This window comes from Solanum pennellii, chromosome 4 (assembly GCF_001406875.1).
Source record: "Solanum pennellii chromosome 4, SPENNV200".
Lineage (NCBI taxonomy): Eukaryota > Viridiplantae > Streptophyta > Magnoliopsida > Solanales > Solanaceae > Solanum > Solanum pennellii.
Window position 1 is genome coordinate 13926759 of NC_028640.1, and position 12773 is coordinate 13939531.

At 33.1% G+C, this 12773-nt stretch overlaps 1 protein-coding gene across 2 annotated transcripts in view; it reads left to right on the forward strand.

Moving 5' to 3' along the window:
• LOC107018160 (dehydrogenase/reductase SDR family member 7-like) overlaps positions 1–10873 on the forward strand; it is a 42169-nt gene extending 31296 nt beyond the window's left edge. The window contains exons 10-13 of one of the 2 annotated variants that reach the window (XM_015218564.2): positions 4411–4494; positions 8211–8276; positions 8624–8712; positions 10679–10873. In XM_015218564.2, the coding sequence (XP_015074050.1) occupies positions 4411–4494; positions 8211–8276; positions 8624–8710 (237 nt within the window). In that variant the 3' untranslated portion in view covers positions 8711–8712; positions 10679–10873. Of the gene's footprint in view, positions 1–4410; positions 4495–8210; positions 8277–8623; positions 8982–10678 lie in introns of those variants that run through there. The other variant, XM_015218563.2, reaches the window with a different exon arrangement.
• Positions 10874–12773: the final 1900 nt, after the last annotated feature.

Genomic DNA, 12773 nt, shown 5'->3' on the forward strand with positions numbered 1-12773 from the left:
TAACCCGCCCAATCCGCCCATATTTTAATGGGTTGAGTGAGTGACTTTTCACATGGGTAAAATATGGGTCGATATCCATATACAACCCATAAAAATATTGGTAAACTATGGGTAAAATATGGATTAGCCACAAGTGTTAAGCTTTTAACTTTAATTCACTCAAAATTCATGATATCACCAAAAATATTGTACCTTGTCTTCCTTATGTTCTTCTATAAAACATTATTTTTCTCTATAATTAAAGGTGAAGGTTTTGGCCCTCCAAAAATATATATTTTAAATGTACACTTCTTTTGTTAATTATAATTATATATTTTTTTATTTGTTTAATTTTATATTGGATAATTATAATAGTGTAAAATAAGTAAAACATGTATTGGTATTGACCTTGCTTCAAGTGCATTAAGCATGTTTTAGTCCTAAAATGCAAATATACATTAACTTTGAAATTTAAAATATGTTTCCCTTGTTATTACATAAATTTATTTTATATTGAAAAGTTATAGGATTTTTTTTTACTTTTATGATACAATAAAACTAAATAAAGCATTTTCAATTTTTTCATCTAAAAAGACTAAAATATTCTCCATTATGAATTCTTATGTAGATTACTATTTACTCATGGAAATATTTGTAAGTATGGGTAAACTAGTACTTACCTAACCATTTTTTACCCAATCCGTTTTTACCCATATCAAATATGGGTGGGTTGAATCATCACCCATTTTATGTTGACCCATTTTCAACCCGCCCATTTGCCACCACTATTTACGACTTACAATCACCGTCACGTGAGTTCTTGTCAAAACACATGTAAAGTGCTCCTACGAGCTCATAGATTAAGAGGAAAACGAAATACTACCTTAGCTTCCAAAGATATCTAGTCTTACTTCACAAACTTTCTCAATACAACTCCTTCAAGAAGCTACAAATGAAGAAAAGTTTAATAGTAGCATCATCTGATATGATATGGTGGAAAGATTAATCGTTGGACATCTTTGGGAACACTTAACTATGGAGAGGTGATGAGAGGATTTAAGAAACCCCTCGGAACTGATTGAGATTTAATAAGTTGGAAAAGGAATGAAAAAGTCTGATTTTCCTCAAAAAGGCCTCCACTGCCTCCCACATACGGCTGGGGGGTTGGGTTTGCCATTTACTATCCTTAATTACCTTTGCGTAAGGGTAGTTTTTGTTTGGAAGTCTGGCAGTAGGTTTGAAGGACAGTTGAATAGAATATTTAATGAGCTTTTCAATTTTAAAAGCTCTCTCCAGCCTGCATTAATGGCTGGTTCAGAGACTATAATAACTGACTAGTTGAATTCTACAAGCCATCTCTTCAGCCTGCATATATATATATATATATATATTTTCAATTACTATTTACCTCACAATTTAGCTGTTCATTATTGTTTTTTAGCATGAATTTTATGAATTATTCTTATATTGGGTCTTTAACATATAAGATTAAAAATGTGTGAAGATGAAGAAAAATAAATTTAGAACAAGAAATCATATATGGAAATCAAGCAAGCAACTTAATCCAAAAAATCTAATATAATATTAATATTTATATATATCCATATGCTGCATCATTATGTGAAATTAAAAGAGAAGGTTGACTTACCTGCTTCCATGTGACTGGCTCTGAAGATGTGGCAGGAAATTAAGGGGGCGGCAACAATTTTTCCAGAAACACATGCAAACGCAAAAACCAAATTCAATTGGGTTTTAAGTTTCCCAATTTATTTTGGACTCAATTATTTTATTTGTGGTTTTCTACATCTACAAATAGTCTAGAAGAATAATTCTTGCATAACTTGCACACAATATAGAAATTAGCTTGAGAACTTAGGAAGAGCCTCCGTGGAGGCCGAAGAATTTAGGGTTTATTCTTTTCTTCTCTTTTATTCTTGATTATTGTTCTTGAGTTGTAAGTCAAGTTTTCGAATTTCACTTATCGTCTCGTAAGTTCACAATTATGATTTACAATGTAAATCTTGATTTTGTTATAATTTGTAGCTTAACTCACAACTCTAGTTGTGAGAACCATGAAGAAGTAACAAAATAGATTTAGTATCTAGTATTCCTTGAAAAGTGTGCATGCATGTATTTTTTTTCCCATCATTTTGATTGCTTTTTGACGGTTGGAAATGCTAGAACTCGTCTTATTCTTACTTGCTGGACCAAAGGGGTAACAAATGTGAAATAAATTATACAACGAAGAGTTGAGGTTATCAATCCTTATTTAATAGCTTGACCTTGTCCGGGAATAGCTAATTTGGGATCGTGGCTAAGGGTTCAGTAAAACAAACACCCGTAGACTCACCAAGTTGTGTGGTGATATTCATCTATTTAGGGACCAACCACTTAGGTGAACTTATATACCGATCTTGCATGCTAGACACTAGCAGAGGTTACTAATTTACGGTCTTACTGCATTATAACTTCATGGGAATCAGAGAACCCTAGTTTTATCTCTCACTGATTCAAAAATCTGATTATTTGGTACTCTTCTATTTGCTACTTTTGAAGAACATAAAGATTGTTTTTGCTATACAAATTCCCCCTTCCCCACAATTCTGGGATAATACAACTAACAATGCAAATAACCACAATTGACCTAGGTTCAAATCATATTTCTCGTGGGATCGATCCTAACCTTTGTTAGGTTCTTTATTTGAACAACGACTTTATCTTTTTTTGGAGGTATAATTTGGGCATATCAAAGTTTTGGCGTTGTTGTCAGGGAATATAGTTTTTGGATTAGATTAATTGTGATTATTTGACTCTTATCCTTTTTTTCGACTATTCTTGAGACGACAGTTGAAAACATGTGGGTGATATGTGTGCTTGTTCTAATAACCGTTGTAGTAGTATAGGTCCTTGTAGGAAAATAATAGGTATATTTGGAGGTCTTCATGAGCGACTGAAATATGTGATGATACACGTCCTAGAAAGAAGAATTGAGCTCATTCATGAGGTTGAGATGTTTGGCTTGGGTATTTGCAATTTAAATGCTGAGTTGATTGAAAAGGATGATGTGGTTGATGCCCAACTAAAATTGGAGGGTCAACTACTGAACCAAAGGGGTAACGAATGGGAAAAAAGATTTTACAACTGAGATTTGAGGCTATCGACCCTCATCTAATCGCTTGGACTTTTTCGGGAATAGTTAATTTGGGATTAAGGATAAGGATTAGTAAAACAACACCGGGAGATGGACCAAGTTGCATGGTGATATTCATCTATTTAAGGGACCAACCACTCAGGTGAAACACTAGAAGAGGTTACAAATATACGGTCTTACTTCGTTATGACTTCATTATGATCATAAAACCCTAGTTTTGTCTTTCACTGATTTAAAAACACAATTACTTGATACTCTGCTACTTGCTACTTTTGAAGAACATAAAGATCGTTTACTATACAAATTCTACCCTTTCCCCCCTTCCGAAGATAATACGACGACCTAGATCCAAACCCATATTCCTCATGAGATCGACCCTAACCTTGGTTAGGTTCTATATTTGAACAAAGACCACTTTTTACTTCTTTTTGGAGGTATAATTGGGCCATTTCACTAGCCCCTCCCCCTTGTGTGACAGAATGCTCATGTAGCTTTCATGTTCGTTGTATTTCCTAGTACCATAAAAGTCACTTGATCCTTTGTCCTCCATCTCCTCACCATATTCTTTTGATCTTTCGAAGGCTCCTTGAGGATGAAGCAAATCCATTACATACCCTTCTTGTTGATGGTTATTCTTCTCAGCCTATTTCTGCTTCTCTCAACCCAGTCGAATCAAATATCATTGTCTGAAGTTGATCTGATGATGTCAAAAGACTTGAAACAGCATTAGAATAAATTCTAATTTCCTCCGATGAGAAAAATTAGTACAAATCAAAGGAAAATGGAAAGAGAAAGGTTTTTGTCCGTTACCACAGTGGGTGATTACTGATTACTGTTGGAAGGAAGTGAAGGGTCTAATTCCAGTGGACCTAGCCAGAAAAAGGAGCTTCGACAAACCTAGAAAGTAGGAGAGAGAAAAGTCTTGGTAAACGGGCCTGGGAGAATTTTTTGGTTTGCGTCTTTCCAAATAGAATCTTATAAAACTTAATGTGTGATGATTGTAGTTCTGGTTATATATGCTTATGCTTTTGAAACTTTAGTGTATTTTTAAAAGGGATTACATAGCATTAAAGCTTTCATATGTCTCCTATGACACCTCTGCAACAAGAAATTGCTACTGTGGTACTCTTTTATTACATAAAGAAGAATTTATCTGATTTGGACTCTATATAAATTTCCTCTGTAACAAGTCCATTTTTCCTTCTTTCTGATACATTTGGATCATGTGAATAATTTTTGCAAATTGTCCTGTTAAATCTTTATTTTAAAATTCTATATAGCGGCGTGTTTCATCAGAAAGGTGTGCGGAACTGATAATTGTTGCTGCCAGCCATGGTATCAAGGAAGCTTGGATATCTTACCAGGTTTGATCAAGACATTTAATTAGCATTCAAATTTTCAGAATTTCATTAATCATAGAGGATCTGCCATATTTAGTATGCCCTCTGTCCCATTTTTTATGATGTAATGTAGTTTGACTTGGCATGATGTTTAAGAAAGAAAGAAGACTTTTGAAACTTGTGGTCTAAAATAAGTGACAAGTGATATGTGTTTGTGTGGCTATAAATCATTTCACTAAGGGTATAACGGACATTTTAAAATTAATTTATTACTAAATATAAAAATGTCTCATTCTTATTGACATAGACTATAAAGGAAACTGAGTCATATAAAATGGGATGAAGGGAGTATAATTTTAAATCTGCAAGGGTGTATGTGCCACTGATATCATTTATATTTATCCTTATCCTGTGCTTTCATTCTTCTCCTTTAAGTAGGTGGTGATGGGGGTATTTATAGATAGGGATACTGTCACAACTAATTTTATGGGTCCGTGAGTGGCACCTAGTAGACTAACCCTACCAAGCGATAGTGTATCTCAAATTAGCAAGACCACAAACATCTATTCCATGGGACATAAAGTACTAACATAAGCTTAACATACACAATACAAGTTTTAGGTTTACAACCAAACTACACCCACTAACGAGTACTTGGAGCTTTGACTCTAGATTTCAGTATTATTATGCAACTGACAACGAGATAACGACTCAATCACCAATGGAGGAAGATTGAGGCTCGCCACTGGTAGAAGATGGCTCTTAAGCTGTGTTCGCTTGCTGAACTTTGGGACTTAAAACCAAGTAGTTCAAGAAGCTTCATTGACCTCTTAAAGGGTGAAAAAAGTAATTAAGAAAGCATGCACTTCAATGTCAAAATCATATTCCTCATATGCATTGAAAAAAAACTCAAATAATAATATACATATAAATTATGATAAATCGTTTAAAAGTCATTCATTTCCGTCAACTCGCAACCAAGTATTCGATTTCAACATCGATTTTACCTATTTTTTGGGGGGCCGGATTCAGAGTTCGTTCTCGTTTGATGTCTACTCAATCTAAACGTTGGGAAAGACTGAGAGCGGCTGCAAGCAAACCACACAGGTCACATCAAATGTTGCATGTAGGTCATAAACATATCTTACCTGGGAAGGTTCCATATCGACACTGACATAATACATCATGTGTTCATCTTGGCGACCAACCCATCTTCCCTGATCTATTGGGAACTACACCTACTCATAATGCCGTACAAGTTGGATAAACAAGAGTATGCTAGCAAGACCCAAAATGAATCCAAGTACCGTACTACGATCATGTACTGGATAAACATAATCCAACACCAGCATGTATGGTTCTGGCGCGTTGAACCCGTACGTCCAAGTACCCACTCAGTTATCTAAGCGTTTCTTCCAATACATCACCAATACAACCATGAGGCTTACTAGACAGCGTAATCATTAACAAAAACATACCTAGTGTAATCCCACAAGTGGGTCTGGAAGAGTATACTCAGACCTTACCTTCTACCTTGGGAGGTAGAGAGGTTGTTTCTAATAAACCCTCGACAAAACAAAGAGGAAAAAACATAATCACCATTTGTGAAAAAATAAATCATTTGCATCTCCTTTCCTTGTTTGTATGTCATAGATCGTAACTGTTAAGAGTATGAAAATGAGTACAAGCATCCTCTGAATTGAATTGTGGTCATGCAATTTATAAATGTGGTGACACTCGCACACGCTCATTCCCCATGCACGAGAGCAAATAATACATTTATGAAATTCTTTTAATGCATTTCAAACTCATATTCATATTCATTGAGGGAATGATCTTCTAAAGGTTAGGTCTCCACGTACTTTGAATCCGAGCTTAAATACTTGTTACTAGAATTTCAGTATCCCATATTGTGGTTAAGTCACACATATATTACGTATAATTGAGTGCGATTCATTCTTAAAGATGGGGGACTTTCAAGTCGATAATCTACTTGATGAGAAATATTTTTTGTATTATGTCAGCTGGAGTAAACATTAGAATCAAATTCCATGTAATATGTTATTCCGTATGAATATGTGATGTAATCAGTTGTTCAATATTCTTCTTCTTTCTTTCATCATATAGAAAACAGGAGAAGTAAAATCCTTGTCACAAGGATATACATCCTTGGTAAGGGCAAGAGAACAAAATATGGTGAGAGATTAAAACTCATGCAGCAGATGTATTTAGGATAAGGTTAGCTTGGTATGTATTTTTTTGAACTACCAAAAGATCAAATGCTTTAGTGATGAAGTAAAACACCCAAATCCCAACAAAGCTTTCTAGTATATAGACAAAGGAAATGGTGATAGAACATACAGGTTGGAGTTTGGTTGTCGGAGCAGTCTCAATTTATGGACTTAATTCCTGCACAAGCTACTATAAATAGGAGATGTTTGGCAGTTTAGATAACTAGGTCTGCTAGATGGATACGAGGTGTTCAGATAATGTCGGCAACTGTGTAATTATAAGAATCTTATTACTTAGTAACCAAGTCTACATTGTAGATTTATATATTTACTTATTAAGTGATTCATACATGTAAACAATTCCATGTTAAATCCAAATGGGAGCCAATGTATCCTTAACATGGTAAATAATAATGAGTCCCTATACTTAACATACAAAATTTTTACCATGGGTGTGAGGCACAACCAACAAAATTTGTGTGACAACCTATTATAAAGAGATCAAAGAAATTAAAGGTTTTGCCTCTATTATCATTTCTACTTTATTAGTACTAAGATAATTTAAATATCATAAAAAATTAAATTGATTTTATTTTTGATGATAATTTAAACATCACAAAAAAATAAACGTTCGTTGAAAAGTAAAATTATTTGTGGGACCACGACGCCACTTGTCAAACATGGGTGAGCCTCACACCTTTTGTTGGTTGTGCCTCACCTGTGTTAAATTATTTCCTTAATGTACTGGATGAAAACCGATAAGGATATTTTGAAGAATCAAAAAGTGGGATATTGCTATCCTACTACCATTGTGTCGTAGTGTACCATTAAGTCGTAGGTTAGCAAAACCCTATATAGTTTTATATTTTGATATCATTAGTGGCGGTTAGTCTAGTAAATTATTTTTTATCATACATATGTAAAAAATATCCCTTGAATTTATATAAACGATGTATGCTTTATAAGGTTAAACCTTTGTACCCTATTACCTTTAACTAATTAATGAGAAAGTGAGATGTCCATGATGATATTATATGTTTTAATATGATGGGAATGTTCCTAGCGAGAAACTGTTTTTCTCATGGTACTTAAACTCTTATCTTTAGAGCTCACACGATACTTATCAATATTTATAGCATGCTCGGGGTAGGGGTATTACAGATAGCTTCTATTAATTTTCTTTATATCCTATTGTTTTAAAAAATATACTTGTGATCATTTTCAAGTGAACGTACTACACCAACATTAGCTCTTTGTTTAGTTTAGTTGAAGGTTTGTCCTGTTACAGTGTCTGATATCTTTTAGCTATATATTATGGAATATGTAAGAACCATAAACTGCTCGAGTGTTGATTGTCCCATCCAATTCACATAAATAGGACTCCTACTCCCGATACTCTATATTAAAACTTTCATAATCTGTTCTGTACTCGTTTTTCTTTCATAATAATTTCTCTTGCACTCGTGCAAATGGCTACTAGTAGCACTAATATTTTGGCTACTGATGCAGCCTGTACTTGCTGTTATGTACTTGATGCAGTATATGCCATCGGTTGGCTATTGGCTTATGGACAAGGTATTGTATAGTTATTCTGCAAAACTTTGGTTCTTCCTAATTCGAAACTGTTTTGAGACTAATGGACTATAAACTTAAAGTTATATATACTTACAAATTTAAAGATTTACATTGTTCAAGCTGGTGAGGATTTAAGTTATAAAAGAACATTTGTTCTGCCAATGTTCTTTGGTCTGCTACAGCAGAGCACTAAATATGCTTCTTATGTAGGAGTTGCCTACAATTTCTTATTGCATAATTTGATCTAGTGCATACAATAACTCACAAGTATAAAACTTTTTAGTAGATTATGGCAAGATGTGGATATATCTATCTCATTAGCCTCTAAACAATTTATTCTTATACAGATCGGTGAGAAACGTGTGGAAGTTGGTGCACAGAAAGGCAACACATACTCCATCAATTTGCTCTTTGACAAAAAGAAGGAAAGCTAAAAGTAATGTTTCTCATATGTTCCGCTGAATATTACCATTTACCGCATATGTTCCTCTAATAGTGTGCACCATTCTACTTGCTTTCGTTAAGTTCCTCGGCCTCAAGCTATGCCAATGAATAGGAGTATCATATGCTTTGTTTGTCAATGTTTGATTATTGAGATGTGGTAACTGTTTCACTTGATCGTGCATCAGAATTATCACAACTGTGGTCTTGTTCTAAGATTTATCTTAAACGATTTGGTTCTAAATATTTGTCCTTTTTTTTTTTTTTGATAAAGTCGTTTAATCATTCTTTTTATGATTTCTCCCTTCTCCAACAAGACATATAATCATTGAATACTCAATTAAGGAAGAGCTGAGAGTAATTAGTAAATTATTCCGTGTGAATAATGTTGTTGTGTTCAAGAGAATATTGTATATAGCGGCATTTCACGTGCCTAATTTAGTGTATTCCTGAATATAATATAGCTGCATAACTGAAATTACTTCAAGGGCGATACGAAGTTGCTTTCCCAATTGAAATAGGAAAAATAAGTTACAAATCAATGTGAATTAGGAATGTTCAAAAGCGAACTGAAATCGGAGGAAAGTTATTGGTTCATTGGTAATGTGTTAATGGTTTAATGATTTTTGGTAACGTTTTTTATTTTTTTTATCATGGAGTTATTGATCCTTAACGGTTTGAGGTTTTTTGAAAAGATTAATCGGTAACGCGATAGTAAATTAATAAATCATATTCATACCATTTTGATATATAAAATCCTTGACCTAGGATTTAGTTTCATATTTTTATTTCTGACACTCTCAAACTTTCGGTTATTCTATAATGTGTTAGTATTGTATTTTAGCAAGATATAATTTAGGGAGAAGGGTCTGATATACCCTTCAACTTTGTCATTTAGAGTTGATATACCCCTTGTTATGAAAGTGGCTCATATATACCCCTACTTGTAAACAAATGGCTCACATATACCCTTTTCCTCTAACGGAAATGAAAAAAAATATAATTTTAATCTAACTTTTTATTATTTATTCTTTTGACTTTTTCTTTTTTTTGTTTCAATGACTAATTTAGAATTATTATTTTGATAATCAAATTTATTTATGTTACACTAATATTCTTGTAAAACTTACTGTAGATGACCAAATTTTTTTCTTCGAATACAAAATCAAATTACAATATAGATAAAAAATAGTTTAATTTTTTTTTCTTTAAACTAAGGAATAAAAGAAAAAAAATAAGAATAAGAAACTCAAATAATTATAATAAAAGAGGTCAAAAAATAATTTATGTATGAAAAAAATTAAAATATACCTTGAACTTTGTATACCCTACATAATTTTTTTAAAAAATTAAAAGTAATAAATATAAATTTAAAACTAATTTTTTTAACTTTGTTAAATGAAGAGTATATATGAGCCATTTTGTAACGGCAGGGTATATGTGAGCCGTTTATACAACGGTAAGGGCATATATGAGTCACTTTCATAACGAGGGATATATCAGCTCCAAATGGCAAAGTTTTCCTATAATTTATCAACTCATGTGCATGACTTTTTGTTTTGTCACCATTTTTCTAAGTGATTTTCAATTACTTGTTTTTTGTCAAATCTTTATGGTTAAATTGATAACGGTCAACAACCAATAAATTGATAATCGATAAGTCAATATCGTAATGGTTCTTAATGGTTTAGGATGTTTAAAATCGATAACTGATTGGTTGAACCGATAAACTTCAAAATCAAACTGAACCGATCGATACGCAGCCCATTGGAATATTTCATTTTCTTATAAGCAGATACGACCTCTATCTGCCATTGATACAAGGGTTTAGAGCAGATAAAGGCTTGATTGATTGTTGACTTATCTCTTTGACAATTTCAAATATACATATTGATTGAAGGAGCACTGTATCAATGACAATAATGTGAAGCACCACTAATTTAATTTTCTATTTTGGGCAGTGCACCTGATGCAAGAATGAAGTCGGAAGCTAGTACTGAGGGGTTGCACCTAGCCGTTAAGTTGGTTAAGATTTTATTTGGAAAGAATAGTTTCAGTTTAATCTAAAAGGTTTTAAAAATCATTTTCTGTGATTGTTAATTTGCCTGAGATGTTTGAATGCTGGGCAATCAATAAACGTCTTTACTATTTAAGCATTGTAATGGTTGTTTTTTGCAACTATGTAGAGAATTGTTTAGCTAAATAGAGAAAAATCTTGTCTTTCACTCTTTGCATTTCATTTCCTTAGCTTAGTTGCATCATTTGGTATCATAGCACCTTCTTGAGCTTTGTCAATACACTAAAAAAGGGAATAAAGGTAGGGACATCAAAGACATGCTTGACAAAATGGCCATCTTTTCTGTCACGCAGAACCATATCAAAATGAGAAGTCTTTTGCTAAGCTGAAGGAGTGCTTGAATGCTACAAAGAAAATATTAAAGGGGAGAACCATGAATATACAGAGGAAGGGAACTGGTGAGATTTACACTCCTTATTCTAGCCAGCCCATGGCTTGGGTCTCTACATCTCAGACTGAGAATCATCCAACTATGGTTACTCCTGGTGGTAATCAACTGGGAATGGGTGCTTTGCCTCAGTTCCAGTTACCCCTGAGGGGATCTATGCATCATACTCCTATTATTATGGGGATCTTGGACCTCAACTCCCTTTCAGATTCATATTGGAGCCACAACACACATGCCATATGGACGGTTCCAAGGCCAACCACTGATGAAGACCTCCTGTCCATGGGCACTTCTTCAACCCTATGGCTAGGTTGTCCAAAATAGAGTTTCCCAAAAATGGAGTACATCTTATGCCTTGGACCTACAAGGTAGAAACTTTCTTAGATGAAATATTTCAAAATCAGATTGTGAGTTTGGTTTCTTTACTCTTTGATGGCCTAGCCATAAAGTGGAATTTACCATATATATATATACTAGGTAAATTATTCGTGCTTATATATGATTATTCGGTAATATTCATATTTTCGTTATGTACAATACACTGTCAAGAACATATTATCTTGAGGAAAAGTATTCCTCCGAAATCTTAAAGTGTTATCTGTTTTTAATTTTCGTTTTTGTTATACAAAAATTATGAGGCATAGAGAGGTTTTAAGTATACGAAAGAAGCCTAAGAAATCTCCCTAGAAATTGTTGGTCGGAATTAATGAAAAATTTTAAATTCCAAGAAGTTATCAAGAACAACATTATTAGACGTTAAAAAAGAGATGAAGCGTCGAACAACACTCCCAAGTAAAGTGTAACATCAAGTCCATATAAGATCATAATTAACTAAATTTAAATGGACGACCTTGAACTCCTTTCTTATGAACCTCCATCAATCTCTTTTTTATCATTGTATGTGATATCAAGTATATGCTAAAAATGACCCTAATATTGTTACTATCATAAATGTTTTTTGTCATTGTCTCATAATAGTCATTACTATTTTTAAAGTTTCAAATCATTGGCCCCGACTTATTTGGATTAAACCATAGTTATTGTTATGTCTATAATATGCAGTTACAAAAAAGTAATGCAATTATCAACCAAGCAGTAGGTTAAATCTGAATGTTCAAAACGAGATATTCTAAACCAAAATTTTGACACATAACATATTAAAATCTCACAACATAATTTTGTGAGCACTTGAACTAACAAATATCTAAAATAATAATAAGGATGTCCTTACTTTCAAAATAATCAAAAAGAGAAAAGCTTGTTGCTTAATATATTTGTCAATAAGATAGTCTTTCGGGTTGTATCCAAGGTTACAATTACAAATGTAATTGAAAAAAAACACAAGAAAGAGTTATTACTTCTTTATCAAAAAAACAAAATCTTTATCAAAAGAGTGAGCTATCACTAAAGCAAAAATGATATTTAATGACAATTTATAGCTTCATTGTCACTAAATATGTATGAGGAAATCGGTACTCTGAATAAATGTCCCTAAAGTTTATATCAACATTCAATCTAATGACAATCAATTAGTGTCGATAAGATTGTAACACTCTTCGTGAGCGTGCATATTTATTGCCGGTAAAAAGTT